The sequence below is a fragment of the Colletotrichum spaethianum genome, assembly GCF_022836535.1.
Source record: "Colletotrichum spaethianum MAFF 239500 DNA, contig15, whole genome shotgun sequence".
In the NCBI taxonomy this organism is placed as follows: Eukaryota; Fungi; Ascomycota; class Sordariomycetes; order Glomerellales; family Glomerellaceae; genus Colletotrichum; species Colletotrichum spaethianum.
The window spans coordinates 154,576-170,055 of record NW_026054785.1 but is presented as its reverse complement, the minus strand read 5'-3'; the positions used below and the strand labels follow the sequence as shown (position 1 = coordinate 170,055).

At 47.4% G+C, this 15,480-nt stretch overlaps 4 protein-coding genes across 4 annotated transcripts; 2 read left to right on the top strand and 2 right to left on the bottom strand.

Annotated features, from left to right (window-relative positions):
- Window positions 1–90: 90 nt before the first annotated feature.
- Window positions 91–981, top strand: ColSpa_06303 (uncharacterized protein; the record flags this gene model as incomplete). Its single annotated transcript, XM_049272515.1, has 1 exon — window positions 91–981. One exon carries the CDS (start codon window positions 91–93, stop codon window positions 979–981), a length of 891 nt encoding a protein of 296 aa, XP_049128472.1.
- Window positions 982–2,223: 1,242 nt separating this feature from the next.
- On the bottom strand, window positions 2,224–2,664 carry ColSpa_06302 (uncharacterized protein; the record flags this gene model as incomplete). The annotated part of the gene is made up of 1 exon (XM_049272514.1): window positions 2,224–2,664. One exon carries the CDS (start codon window positions 2,662–2,664, stop codon window positions 2,224–2,226), a length of 441 nt encoding a protein of 146 aa, XP_049128471.1.
- Window positions 2,665–5,392: 2,728 nt separating this feature from the next.
- ColSpa_06301 (putative vacuolar protein sorting-associated protein TDA6) lies at window positions 5,393–6,571 on the bottom strand (the record flags this gene model as incomplete). The annotated part of the gene is made up of 1 exon (XM_049272513.1): window positions 5,393–6,571. The coding sequence occupies one exon, from the start codon at window positions 6,569–6,571 to the stop codon at window positions 5,393–5,395; it is 1,179 nt and encodes a 392-aa protein (XP_049128470.1).
- A 7,295-nt stretch (window positions 6,572–13,866) lies between these two features.
- ColSpa_06300 (N-acetylglucosaminyl-phosphatidylinositol de-N-acetylase) lies at window positions 13,867–14,639 on the top strand (the record flags this gene model as incomplete). The annotated part of the gene is made up of 2 exons (XM_049272512.1): window positions 13,867–14,176; window positions 14,248–14,639. The coding sequence occupies 2 exons, from the start codon at window positions 13,867–13,869 to the stop codon at window positions 14,637–14,639; spliced, it is 702 nt and encodes a 233-aa protein (XP_049128469.1).
- Between the last annotated feature and the right edge of the window lie 841 nt (window positions 14,640–15,480).

The window sequence follows — 15,480 nt, the reverse complement described above, 5'->3', positions numbered from 1 at the left end:
GCCTTCGCTAATTCCCGACTCAAAGCCTTTACTCCACTAGTTTCTGGCTATTACAGCCACTACCTTGTATAATTGCAACCTCAAATCGCGATGGCTGCTCATTCCCCTCTAAGATTCGCTGTCCACGTGGCACCCCCCATTCCCTGTGTTGACTTTATCAACAACGTCAAGGAAGGAAATACCTGGTCGCCTATTTCATGCACCTTGGTATATTCAGATACGGAAGCAGTTCTTGTTGATACGCCAATCACTATTGAACAGACAAAAGGTTTAATTTCTTGGATCGACAAAGTTGCACCGAACCGCAAGCTTTCATACATCTACATCACTCACGGCCACGCTGATCACTTTCTGGGTATTTCGCAGCTGGTTCAGCGCCATCCTGGGGCGGTTCCTCTGGCAACCAAGGCCACAATCCAGCACATTAAGCAACAGTTGGAAGACGAGTACTTTCAAAACACCTGGGAGGCTTTTTTCCCAGTTGGCCAGATTCACAAGCCCATAACCCGACCGAAGCCTTTGCCAGACAGCAATGAATTCAAGTTGCAAGGCCGCTGGGTCTTCAAAGCGATCGAAGTAGGACACTCCGACACATATGACTCTTCTGTGCTCTGGGTACCAGACCTTAAGCTCGCAGTCTGTGGTGATGCCGTTTATGGCGAGGTCCATCAGATGCTCTTCGAAGCCAATACGAAGTCTAAGCGGGAGGAGTGGATTCGTGCCGTAGAGAAGGTTGAGGCGCTCGGCCCCGCATATGTTGTTCCAGGTCACAGAAAGGCGGAGGAGCCAGACGGCGTGTGGCATCTTGCGAACACCAAGATGTACCTCCTTAACTGGGGATATTTACTTCGGGACCGACCTAAGGACCCTCGGGAGCTATATGAAGCTATGATAAAGCTGTATCCTAACAGGTTTAACCGAATGCCCGTGCTTTGGAGCGCCAAAGCAGCTTTCCAAGCACCAGAACAGGCGAGGTTTTAGACTATAAGCCGTGTATGTTCTCTCGCATCTCCCTCATAGTTAGTGAGCAGAGCTTGGGCTGAAATTTTTCTGGATTTATTATCGGGGTGTGTCGGAATAGCTCGCGCGCGCTGCTGGAGGCACACGATAGTAGGGGTTGACCGTCAATGTATTGTTGCCGATAATGTTCTAAGTCCTAGATATCTGGTAGATCTGGCCCTAATATAAGCTGGATCCTGCTGACTAACGTACAGGTGGCATTGTCGCTTGGATACGTACGAATGCGTGCAAATCTCTATTCCAACAGGGTGATATATTTCAATGATGAACTCAAAACTGAGTGTTCAAATTTTGATATAAGTTCTAATAGGCTTTGGCCTAGCACTTGTGAAAGTCATTGTTAGCCGTAAGTAGCTATGTTTGCTGGCTAAACCCACCGCGCAGCTTGAGAGAAATGAAACGATGGAGCAGAAGATAATTGAATCATGATCCTTTGGTTTTATTTAGATAAGAGATGCCGGGCGGTGTACTCGGCAAGTCTTATGGGAGAGGCTAGACTACAATCATCCTGCTATACGCCATTTTCTGTTCGCTAATTTTTACATTATTGAGTCCTAAGGTCGGAGTTCAAAACAATTCGCTATTTCTTCCACGAGACGTCCTCGGCTGGACTACGAAGCCTAACATTATTACACACCATATATCTCCCATCAGCTTATTTGAGACTATCCGTCTCTGACATAGTCTAAAAGAACACAATTTTGAGCGCACTCTCGCTGTCAATGCAGCTGCTGAGAAAATGAGTTCCCAGCCTCAATTAGATTGAGCAGTTGCACACAGATTGTATTATTCATTCAACAGAATAATGTAAGCCCAAAGTACTAGATAAATCATATGTTGACCTTTCTCCGTTTTTCCGAGCACACGCAACTGTTTTCTGTGTGGTTCAATCCGTGGCAGTGACTGTTATTATCCAACTTAGCTTGCGTAATTACCTTCCCTGTCGTCTTTATTCGGCCAACGTCAGACCAACTCCCAAGTGTTCCATCGAAGACCCGCGAGAAATCGTTGCCTTAGCGTACTGATCCGCCATGTCGGGTTCAGCCGTTCATATGTAGGGTCATCCGATATTAGAGATAACTTGTGAGCCACTTCATCGAACTATAACCCTCTATTATTAGCGCCGGCTGCCCTCTCAAAAGTTTTCAGCTTACCTGCGGCAATAGATCGGCTACATTAGGCAAGCTTAGGCCCTAGAGACTTCTAAAGTTTAGACTCTGCCAAAATTGGTCTGTTATGCTTGGCCCACAACTTTTCCATCTCGGAGCCTGTGGGAGGGGGTACGATGCCATCAATTTTCCAAAACTCCCGGGGGCCTTCCAGAACATAATACTCCCAACCCATCCCCTTTTGAGTCATCCTTGGAGTAAGAATGTTGTCAACCGAATTGATGAACGCCTTTCTTGCTTTCATCGGGTGGTTTTGCACGTTCTGGGCGACGTGAATGATTGAGATCATTGTGAACTTGGGATGGGGCTTAGCTCCATACCACATGTCGTTCTCCGAGAGAGGAATGAATTGAACATTGACATAGAAAGCAGGCAAGCCGGCATCGGTGTAAAGCTTAGTAATTGCCTCGGCCAAGTCCTTCTTCTCTTCGGCAGTAAAGGCGCCTGCAGAGTGACTAAAAGTCCAAAGAGGCATGGTTATGGTGCGGTAGTGCAATATAAGCTCTGTGACGATGGTGAAGGAGCTAACCGGAAATACGTGCTTGTTAAATGCTGTAAGTGGCTATTCAGGAGAACGTGGGCCGGCCCCAGGCTAAGTACTCAAGAAATCAACCTTTTTTCTATGTGTTACTCTGTTGCCCAAACAGTCAATACACCACAATAAACCCTCATGATTCATTACTAATCCTTGAGATTTAAACAGTCGGAAGGTTCTATATCGCCACGGCCCAGAGTTTCCATGAATACTAATCCCCAATACTTGGACATCCACCACTACTGTGATCAGTAAAACATCGGTATGGACTGCCGGGGTTCTATGACACCTGCAGGCAACGAAATCCGGTTCCATACTGGCTCCGTTTCTCCGTCTCCTTTCCTATATCAACCAAGATTTCAAGTAGGGTTACATAGGTCAGTCAAGCCGATTGTGGGTCGTCATCGTGGACTATCACCGCGGCTCTATGTGATCACTAATACAAGCTACCGAGGCGCTTGAGGATTCGTATTGAAGATTGGCACATTCTATTCATGCTATGATGGTCCGTGTGGGTTTTAAACCTCGCACCCGGTTTCAAAATGGAGAGCAAGGACTGCTTCAAGAATCCGAATGTTACTGTCACATATGAGCCAAGTGATGCTGTGTAATGATCCGTATCGAATTTGGTTAGGGGCATGATTGACCACTGCAACATGTTTTACGACACGAGGTCAAAATCAGGCTCCAGGGCGATCCAAGGTACACTAGATGTCGCTAACTCATGAGCACAGCTTAGAATCAAATATTCAGCCTCGGATTAGAGATAGCCCCCCCCCCCCCCCCCCCCCCCCCCCCCCCCCCCCCCCCCCCCCCCCCCCCCCCCCCCCCCCCACGAAACCACACAAGCGCATCACAACATGATTCGTGGAATAACCGACTCAAGTATCTCACCGCTGACTATAACAAAGTTCGAAGCGGTACGCGGGCATAAAACAACATTCCGACAGCCCCACGTCTTGCGGCAGGCCTCTCATTCTCTTTCGTGGCTGGCCGCACACCCCCATAGACGAATGTAATCAACAACATGAAAGAGAGAGCCCCATCCTAACCCAACGAACGACTGAGTGAAACCTAGCTGATTAACTAACGCCAGGCGACTGGGTCCTTTTCGCGGTACATATCAACACCAATCAATGCCTTCGGCGTCTCTGCTGGTTTCGGATTGGTCTCCTCTCTGTGCTGGATCTTTACAGCAAAGTCAAAGTACGCGAACCTGACCTAGGCACACATTATGCAGTCCATCGCCCAATGCAGATTTATGCCTGTCCTCAAAGTGTACTCTGTCATTTCCCAAAAAGGGATTACATAACATTGCTGGTCCGCTATATTTGGACACTACTCTGCTTCTCGCTGTTCACTGACAATGAACTGAACGGAAACGGGTTGGAGATTACCCATCGATTATATCTTATTTCATCTCACTTGTTCAGCTACAGAAAAAGAAGCCTGAATGATCGCCGTGGTAGAGAGAGGCCGATTCAATGCCACGGAAGTGCTGGTGGAAAACGTTGATCTACTTTCTTAGCAGGCTGGTCGACCCAATCCATCGTAAGCCGCAACTTGTTCTTGGCAAATGCTGTGTTTGCCAAACTGGCCGTATCCAGCGCGCCACGATTGAATATCTGGATATCACTGGCAATACCGAAGGGTATCGATATATCTCAGGCCCTGTTTGTACTTTGATCGTGAGTCATTCCCACCGAGTCCCTGTTTGACCAAGACCCTGCACTGCTAGAAAGGCGTCCGCCAGCATGATTGTTCGGATACGCATGAATTCTTCACGTGTTTCGCTAGAAGACTTTATCTAGAGACCTTTTGCAGCATCCTCCATAACGTTCGTGATGCCAAGTTTTATCACGGCTTTCCTCCCAAGCATCCCTGTTCCATGGTCTATCAGCCGTGTATGAAAGAGCAAGGTTGGTGGGCTGGGTTGCTAAACCCCGATCCGATGCCCACACATGTCCACGAAGGCTGCCACATGAACCACTACCGTATGAAACACAAGGAAGACGAGTAAGGTAAGCCAGACCCATCGCACCATGCTAAGTTGTTGCTGGGCCGAGACGGTGCTAGTGACGAACTCGTCCAGAGCAACCAGTGACATGTTTTGCTACTGCTTTCCCGGTATGTTGATGCTATCTTGTCGTATTGATGTTATCATGTACTGTGTCATAGTATACTGCCCATATCATATCATAGGCTTTGTAGAACAGGATCTATATCATCAAGGCCGAGGGACTACTCGACTGTCCAATACCCACCTCGCCGTCAGGGACTTCGAGCCAGCTATAAAGGCCCTTAAAGAAGCCACTAAGGAAGACATAGCTGTTCTTCTTGTTTAGTAACGGGTCTTTGGAAAGTGATCTCCACATGAAATGAGACACAGGCTTCTTAGATGCATTCCAGAATTGGTTACTAATGCCATCCGGATGCAACGGGTTTTCTGAGAGAGTATGCTCCTGTAATAGTTCTTCACACCCCTTCAGTAAAATTAGCCTGAGCTTTTGTACCAACTTGCTGAACTCTCATCTGAGAGTAATGAGTAAGATAACTTTCATTCAAACAGTCGGCCTGGCTGTCCGATTGCTTGTGGATGCATGGGAAAACCCCGTTAATAGCGCTTGCTCCTCTACTACTTTTCTCCATATCGAGGGAAACTAGTCTACTAAGCTCCAGTGACGTTGATGGGGATAGATCGATCTGTACTTTGGATATTTCCCTCGTACCACGTCTGTCCTGGATTCACTGTATGTAAAATCTGGCACCTATCAGTGCTGCAAATCTTTTGGCGGTCTAGACGCTTGAACTTGGGACCACGAGGCCCTGCGACATAGTGGTACTGGCTAAAAAGACGCCATTGACGGACATCAGCCAGACTATAGAGCTTGTCGCCCCAGTTGCCAGCATAATGAAACCAACTGGTTGGCGCAGTCGGATTTTCAACGGTTGGGATGAGACTGTCTGATGTGTTCTGGCATAGCCCATTGGTGCCACCAATCTTACTATCCACATCATGGTAGTGATGCATTTCCGCATCTTTTTCATACTTATACCAGTACGAATAGGTATTTTTAGCTGGATCCCAAAGAGGGCCGCGGTCGGTGACATCCTTCAGCATGTTGAAGGGCAAAACATAGGGATGATCCCCAGGGTTGGCGTACATGGCGTGGGAGCCAACTGCAGAGTATATAACAGGTCGGATGTCACGCTTCTCAACGGCATGAAAATCATAGGCCTGACCGCCTGAATGTTCGGAGAGGAAGATACCGCCTGGTTTACCATTCTCAAACCGAATCATGCAGTGTTCCCAATCACCCACGTGGTTGCCAAATCGAATACCCAGGACCGTTTGGCCGAGGTTGTAGGAGTAGAAAAAAAACCAAAAAGCATCAACAATACCGGAACCTTTATCGACAAGAATAAGAACGGACGGCGCTTCAGAGAATCCATCCTGCCGGGGTCTATGTGCTGGTGTATTTGTGATAGACTTCTGGTATTGGTCGCCATCTGTGGGCTTGTTGTATGGTTCGGATGGTGGAAGTCTTAGGAGGCGGTGAGAATCAGCAAGACTGCCGGAATGCTGTTTATGGGAAATATCAGATGCAGCTTTGTCATCCTCAGAAGACTGGGTCGGGGTAAGGTCTTTAGCTGATTCTTCTTCAACACTGTCCTCATTGCTGTCCCATGGTCCAGGGATACCGACGTGGCTATGAAGCCATTCCGGTCTGGATTCAACGTTGTCCTTGCTTGTCAAGTAGACATGTCCGCGCTCCTTGTTCAGTAGGTGCAGGTTGGAGAGGGATATCGACCGGTTCAATGCCTTTTCTTCGAGATGTGGCGTCATGTGCAGTATATGCTCTGCAATATCTGCCGGCCAGAAGTTCTCGTTTGAGTGGAGATGAACAAGTGGCGCATACTCCAAAACATATTGCGGGATAGCTTTTTGTATGTTCCTCCTCTCCGACTTGCAATCTCGTGGTGACGGCCTTGTGAAAGCTGTTTCCCAGCTAGTTTGTCCTCTCTCGGCTGTGTGCAGTGACCGTAGCTCGTTGCCGATGTAAGATTTTCCACTACCACCGTTTTGGACCTGTGGTGGCAGCGTAGCTGGGTCCCACGCTAGATGGTGAACACCACACAAGTTCAACCAGCGGCAGGACTGGCGGTCGAGCCAGTGTGGACTGCTGTTGATCCATTGTTTGTCCTTGAGCAGCTTCTTTGGGTTTGTTGGATTCGGGTCGAGGTAGCGTGGCAAGAACGATGTCAGAGACCAGAAGACTAGAATGAAGATGGAAAAGGGGACGACGATGTATCGTAGTGGCCAATAAAGTGGACGAAGACTAACGGTGCGCAAGGCTCTGTGAAAGTAAAGACGCAAGGAAGACCAAGACTTAAGGGCAGAGGAGCAGCAGCTGAGAGCTATGTGTCGAAAACCGTCAAACCTAATAAGAGCCTTGGGTCGGTACCATCGCCTACTAGCATCAGCCATCGTGATTGTAGTTTTGAAGGCGTCGGAAAAAGTAGGATTGTGTGGAGTCAACTGCTGAGGGGACGAAGTTAGGCTATATGTAGTGTTTCCATACCAAAAGCTTATATTAGCCGGCCGCTTGCCTGTGGATTATGATGGGTTTTCAGACACACGGGCCCTATGTCAGTGGTCTGAAACTACCCTGAGTCAGTTCAACGTTCTTCTGTTAACGTGGAGGCACCAATCCACATAGGTGTAAGCCTCCGATGAACAGGCGTTAGCCTTGACGGTGAGAAGAGCTGTTTGCGGATTTGTGACCGGATCCCGAGGGTTGCCACATCCTCGTTTTTCGTCTGTCCGTCTCATCCGACATGATGACACAGCTGATTTAGGTTTTTCGATGCTGTGAGTTTCACCAATTAGAGGCAGCATCCAGAGCTGGTCGTCATGTTCGGCGATACTTGTTCAACCACCAAGTGGGTTTTCTAGAATGGTAGGATCGGATGGTGAGTAGTAATATGGACGGCACATGAACCTTAAAAAGTCCCTCAAAGAACCCTGTACAGGGCGAGTTCGTCATTGTTCACAGATATGGCACCCTTCCATGTATTGTCTCGTAGGTCGACACCTGCATGGATGCATTTTCCGAGTACACGAATTTGGGCATCGCACCAAAACTGATACATCCTCGTCCCAAAGTGAACAGTGAGTACCGTCAGACAGCCAGCCATCTTCTCTCTCAAAGGACGAAGCCACTGGCCCAATGAGCACCTCGGACTGGTGTTGCCTCAACAATATCCCTCAGCAGAACATTACCACGATTGTAGAGAACTATAAATAGATTCAGTTTGAAGGATTTGACTTAAACCCTAAAATGGTCATCCCTCGTCGCTGGTCGGTTCAGGAGCAGCCATCGTGAAATATTGGGATATTCCCATTTAACTTGCTGCCGTTATATCCGACCTTAGTCAACCCTCCTCTTCTAGAACTTTGATTCATTGTAGCTAGGGCAGCCGGCCGGCCTTCGCAGCAAAGTCACCTCCCAACTAGCTTGCAGGCGACCCAAAGTGGCCGCGAAATTGCAGTCTAGGTCAAAAAGGGGGAAATGAGTAAAAGCTGACGAAGAGTGGGTGAGAATTCATGTGATCAAATACAAGCTGTCAGTTACTTTAAGCCGCCTGGGATACTTCTGCAGACACCGAGGCACTTCAAGCCGACGTGGGTGACTGCAGTATCAAAATAGAGATTGGTCAACAACAGATAGGCGTTCATTTCGTCGGGCGCCAAACTTTCTCCTTTCACCTCCTATGTATAGGAAACGGTATAAAGTGCTAGGGAAAATAAGTCATTATTGGCCGGAGTCCGCAAGTCCCGAACAGGAAAGAAAAGGTCAAGCTTTGTCTAGTGTGTAATCCGGGTTCCGCGGGATTAAAACCGAAGCCGACATTTCGAAAGCTCGAGCGTCAATGTGTCGCGATCCTAGTCGCGATCCTTGTAATCGGCTAACTTATTCCTTAAATAGCTTGGTTCCAGGGAAGTCCTTCTCTCTAATGTTTAGATACTCGGTGTTGGATCACGTATCGCCTTGGGCAAGCCGAGGCCGAACTCCACTCCGTTCACCTATGCCAGCCTTGCCACATCATGATCATCGAACAAGTCCCAGAAGACTGATGAAATCTTGATTTTTACTCTAATTTTATGGCTTGTTAGCTTATCGCGATGGTTTAATCTCAGCAAAAGGTGCGGAAAATGATGCAAAATCCGCACCAACTTGTACCTCTATCCTAATTCCTGACCCCATCGCAGATGGTCCTCATGATCCAGCAAAGCACAAGATCCGTAGTACTTCATTTTTGACGATGTGAATACTGTGATATCTTGATTGAGATTCCATTGTTGATTTGGCATGCGCCTCGACATAGACACAGCTGTAGAATTTCGTGTTCGATGCTTTGGTGTTTAATATCAACTCAAAAACATTTACAGTCGACTTTGATAGCCACCCGATTATTCAGCTATCCTGCACTCGACTTATTAGCCAGTGGCTCTTATGATCGTTATTGAGTATTACATAGATGTCAACAATTTATCCGTAAGCTCTATTCATATATGGCTTCAAATGTCTTGACGCAGGTGATTCATTCCTCGAAACGATGAGGATTTGCTCTTGCAGTTTCTTATTCTCTCCTCTCCGTTTACTTGCTGTGTGCATCTTGCCCAAGAACGTATGTTGCAAACGGCATCCCTGTACTTGAAAGCGCACGACAACAAGAACAAGTTGCTAGCTCTCACAAAACCCACCCCACGATTGCCAGGTCGCCTCACCTCGGTATCCACCTTGGCGAGCTGAAATTAGACTAGCTAACTGTCAGACAACTGTGGTGTGTGCATTGCTCTATATCACACACTTTTGGATCTATGCAAGGTTGTGCCACATCAGTGTCTACGTACCCTGGTCACCATCGGAGTGGCCACATGCTTCTTTTTATACCTCAGTAGTACAAAAATGTTCTTCTACCTGACAAGCTATTCCCACGCCCATGTATCGCTGGCCGCCGCTCTGGTACCAACGCTGCACACCGAGAGCCGGCCCTCCGAACTCCTCATGTGGGGCTCTATGGGTTCAATCGGCTTGGCCGGCTAAGGCGAAGGCTCAACTGTCAATCAAACCCATATTCGGGTCCTGTGATGAACTAGGCAACATCATAAGCCATAAAACCTTGAGAAGGAGCCTACTTGAAATTTATGATCCCAACGCTACAAGTTCATATATTGTCACGATGAATCTAGCCCATTCCACTCACGTATGACGCATGTGAAGGTGCCTTTATATAACATTTCAAGTTATACCGATAACGCCGACGATATCCCATTTGTTGCGTGACCGATCGTCTTATTCAAACAGTCCTTTCTTTTTCCCTTTTTTGGCAACATGCTAAAAACACTGCTACACGCTCGATTCTGGCGCACTCGTCATTTTTTATTCTCTGTTGGCATCTTCGCTCTCATCACCATCTGGTGGTCTTGGCGACTTCTTTTCTATACTACATGGACACTCGTCTCTCTTCCATTCACTTGGGACCATGACGAAAGCGAATTCTTGATCTCCGACAAGGTCGATAAATTCGATGTTACCTTTGCCAACTACAGCAAGATGCAGGAGACTGCCGGGCCTTCTTACGAAGACAAGATCCCGCCCATCCTCCATCATATTATCTTAGGGAATCCGACGGCGGCGACAAAATGGCAACACGTGCGTCAAAGCTGTCTGGACATGCATCCCGGCTGGGAGACACACTTATGGACCGATGCCAAGGCTAGCCAGTTCATTGCCGATAAGTTCCCCGAGCTTAAAGAAATGTGGGATGGTTATCCGTATCCCGTCCAAAGAGTCGATGCACTCAGGTATCTTATTCTTCTTGAATATGGCGGTACGTACACTTTTAGTGATTAAGGATGTTACAGTCTTCGAAAGACGATGGCTTCGCTGGCCAATGCTTAATACTAGCGATGTTCATCTGGAGGAAGGCGGCGATACATGATGCTGACAAGTGATCAAAGGAGCTGTGTTAGACATGGACTTGAGATGTCGTCGGGCTTTGGGTCCATTAAGGCGATTTGACTTCGTTGCTCCGGCTGCACATCCTATAGGATTTTCAAACGGTTTCATGATGGCGAGCAAAGATAACGAGTTCATCAAAGAGATCATACTGAACTTAAAGACGTACAACCGATGGTGGTTTGGATTGGCATATCCAACAGTTATGTTCAGCACCGGATGCCATTTTGCTTCGTAAGCCTTCTGTGGTCCAAGAAAACTACCAAAGGCGGTTGATTGTTTCATCCCGGTTTTACCAACTGACTCTGTATACAGTACTATACATGCTCTTCAGCGTAACAGGACCACGCTTAAGATACTAAAAGGCCCCAAAGGCAACCCAAAACTTCACCACCTAAATGGTGCAGTCACAACGCCTTTGTTCGAACACCTCGGAAGCTCATCATGGCACTCCTTCGACGCCGCATTTATAGTGTCGCTGGGTCATCTCACCATGCACCAGATTATCATATTGTTGTTTGGTGGCATCTCTATCATACTACTGTGCAGACGGCTGTGCGTCTGGCGCAAACTCAGGTCTCATTGGCTCCGGAATAGGAACAGCATGAAAATCTCTAGTGTATAAAGATATAAATGAGCCAGTAATTTGGCCACTTATTTCCATTTTGAATACCGTGATGAGGATTTTGGAATAGCGACTACCAATAGAAGACCATTGACCAGAGCTTTCAGGCCTATAGTGAATGATCTTCGCCGATTGCAGTGAATATCTTTGGAGTGGACAAGCCATACCCTAAACAATGGCGACTCTTCATCTCTGCCTCTGCAACGGTACCATTTAGATGAAATCGACGTAGACACGCAGAGATATGTAGAGTGACAAAAATTGAAGTGATGCTCGTCCCTACGCCAACCCTCTCCTCTCATTGAGACTGTCAGGGATGCTCTGGGCAATTAGTTTGATAGACCCAGCGATATTGATGACTAATATTAGCCCAGAGGGTAATGCAGCCACCATCAGGGATAAGAGAAACCTTGCTGGCACGGCAAACGGAGCTCGGGGATTTTGGATTGCGAAACCCCATATATAACGATAACACACGAGATCATACGGCATTTGCATTCCGAAAGAACGGGGGGCTCTTTGTTAGTGTCAAGACCTCGATGCTTAGAGTATCAATGGGTCCTAGAAACGGAACCCGCGGTAGCCGCATATCTTCTGAGGATTCCCGGTCATCCGAAGACCGATCTGAACAAGAATTATACCCACTCGCGCTTGGGTCGATTCGTACGTCTGATCTTGCACAGGAATTTTACTTCTCTAAGGCCGCAGCGTCACAGCAGACGGAAAAGTTGCCAAGGTGCTCAAACCTCGACAAACATCGTTTCTCTTTGTTGTTTCGTCTATGGCAAACAGAATGCGGGAATCACAACAGATGCAGATAGCAGCAGGCATCGTCCTCACCTTGGTTTGCTTTCTTATAACTCCATCATCAAACGACATAATCAACTAATTCAATCCCTGACAGCTCACAACCCAAAATGCAGCATCTCTCATGGTAAGCTTTCACCATTGCGTCCACCGTTCGTTTCCTTATGAGATCAGTTGCAGCACAAGTTACAGAACACACCACACCCCGAAGATCCTAAATACGATCCGCTTACTGCTGTGGTTTTTTCAGAAGTTCTCAAATTGGTTATTTCATCTATAGGACTTCTCTGGACTCATACCAACGAACCTACTCCAAACCCCAAATTCGCATCTGGGCTACTACTATCAATTCATCGAGGCCACCACAGTCTCATCATTCCTGCCACTCTATATACCGTCGCGGCCGCCAGCCAAGCCATTGGTGCACGCAATTTGTCCCTGCTGCCCTACCTGATGCTGACGCAAATTAAACTCATACTGACGCCCATATTCGGTATCATCTTGCTGAAACAGATGATGAGTCGACTTCAATGGTGCTACCTGGTCATCATGACTACTGGAGTCCTTTTTGTACAACTTAGCTCGGTCGCCACTTCCTTGAGGGCGACCACCACGTTACAAGGTCAAGACATAGCTCTTGGAACCATGGCAATGGTCGCATCAGGCATCTGTGTCGCCTTCTCTGGTGTTTATATGGAGGCATGCTTCAAAGCTAAAAGCAGTTTTCTAGCCAACAATGCATACCTGGCAGGATATAGTTGTGTGCTTGCTCTGCTTGGTATAATTTTGCGGCCTGGAACGGGTTTCAAAAACTTCTTTGAAGGATACACCGCGTTTGTCTGGATATTGGTGGTTTTGCAGGCCATCGGAGGATTCCTTGTTTCGTGGTGCGTTCGTATCACCAGCACAGTCGCCAAGAATTACGCTCAGAGCTTGGGGTTTCTTATCGCATCTATCAGTCCACTGCTCTCATCTTCTGGGACTATGGAATACTCAGTAGGTTCCTACATTTAGATGCGGTTAAAAACTATGCTGATGGTGATACGAGTTCTATTATGGAGTGCTCTTTGTGCTCTGGGGAGTTTTCGGATCACTTTGGGCTGCCAGTAAAGAGAAAATGCATGGTAGTAAGCAAGATCAGAAGGAGTGGCAGGATCGAATTGTATGATCAATTTGACGCCGCAACTGACGCGAGCATAAATAAACTAATTCTCTACAAATAGAAGGCTGTTCAACCGGTTTCTTCTTTGGACAATTCTCTCCATGCATCTTGATGCTGCTCCAGCGAGCTCTTCTGCTGTATCTTAGCTAGACCCCTCCATATAGGGTGGCTGACCCTGAACTGTGGCTGACCGAATAAAACACTGAGTGATTGGGAAGCGTAAATAGCATGCAAGGATCCCATTCTAAGCAACGTCTTAAGTAGAGCATTTATTATTACTACCGCCTTTCTGTCTCTTCCACCTTCGAACTGCCTTGAATGTCGCAAGCAGATCGGGCTGGTCATTCCATTTGTGAGCTGTAACATAACTCTAAGTACATGAGGGCGGACGTCAAGCAGTATCGGGTAAACCAATTATTCCGCCATCCACTTCCGCGCCTGCCGAAGTTCGTATATTAGTAACAACTTCCCTCCCACTTCTGCTTGTTCTTGATTAACATCACACAGTCAATCTGTTAGTTATGTCACGGAAGACTGCCAGCCAAATCATTCCCAGATCCTGCCGTTGGCTTGTAGCCACACGTAGCCGTCGCCGGATCATTATCCGTATTCTTATTGTCTTGCTGCTGGGCCCTGTTCTCTTACAATGGGCTCTAGCATATCTTTTGGGTGGCGATGCACGGCTGCTTCCACATGAGCTGCAACATGCTCACAGCATCTTGTTCGTGACGGCGCATCCCGACGATGAGTGCCTCTTTTTCGCACCAAGCATTCTAGGTGTGCTGGAGAGGGATCATAACATTAGGGGTGGACTGTTAGTTATGTCTGTTGGTGGGTAATAAGCATGTTGAAAGAAATGGGGTACGGTACTGGGCTAACCAAATGCATCATCTTTATCACAGGTAACAACTACGGGATAGGCGAGAAGCGGAAACAGGAACTGAAAGGATCATGCGACGCTCTCGGAATCGATCCGTCAAGATGTGTGGCGTTGGACCACCCTAAGCTTCAGGACAACCCTACAGTTTGGTGGGATACGGCTCTTATCCAGTCCATCCTAGAAGATTATGTCCGCAAGTGGGACGTTAGCGCTGTGAGCCTGATGCACCTAGGTGTTTCCTCCCATTGGGCAAACATTGACTTATTTAAGATTGTCACATTTGATGAGAATGGCGTCTCTGGGCACATTAATCATCGCGCAGTAAGCGCTGCTGTAAAGTACGTGCATTTTCATGGGTGTTCTTTTGACTATTCAATGCCGCAAACCCCCGCTTACGGTTATGGCTGTTTCTAGGGAGTATGTTACGAGTGAGAGCACCGCCCCGGTTGCTTATAAGCTCGTCACCACAACAGTTCTCAGAAAATACACGTTTCTGTTTGATCTTCCACTCACTGCACTGAAATTCACTTACCGGATTATTGCTGCCCTGTTCTTTCCTTCCAAAATCACGGACCCAGGTTACAGGGGCAAGGCACTGATAGCCAACACGTGGCGACGATATATTGAGACGCGCGACGCTTTTGCAAGTCATAGCAGCCAGTACACGTGGGATCGCTATCTATATATGATCTTGAGTAGATATGTATGGTTTAACGACTTAGAGAGGATGACGGGTCGACAAATTTCGACCCCATAGCGATAAATAAGGCAGTCAGAGCTTGCTGCTTTTCTTGTGATTATAGTATCCGGCATCTAACAAACAAATTCAGAGTTCAAGCCACTTTCCACCTGGCTCAGGCATAATTTCTTTCAGATAGTGTGAAGTTATTCTTCATAAAGGTCCACAGCGGTGACTCGATAATCAATGCAGTGCAGCCTGAAGCCAGCCTGAAGCCAACTTGAAACACGGGTGCCCTGTACTCTCTGTAAGTCAAAGCACCCACTTTTCGGCCACCCCTGCTTTTCGGCCACCCGAAAATGCCGCCCAGCCACCCATTTTCTAGATGCCCTCCAACTTCTAACTATCACAACATTTTCTATTCTTCATCAAATCGCTTTATTTTTCTAGCATCTACTCTTTATAGTCTAATGGTCCAGTATACCGAATTTGAAGTCAATCGAGCGCTTGCCGATATTGCAGATGGGGTATCTGCTCGCGATGCCTCTAAGCGATGGGGGGTACCACGATTAATAC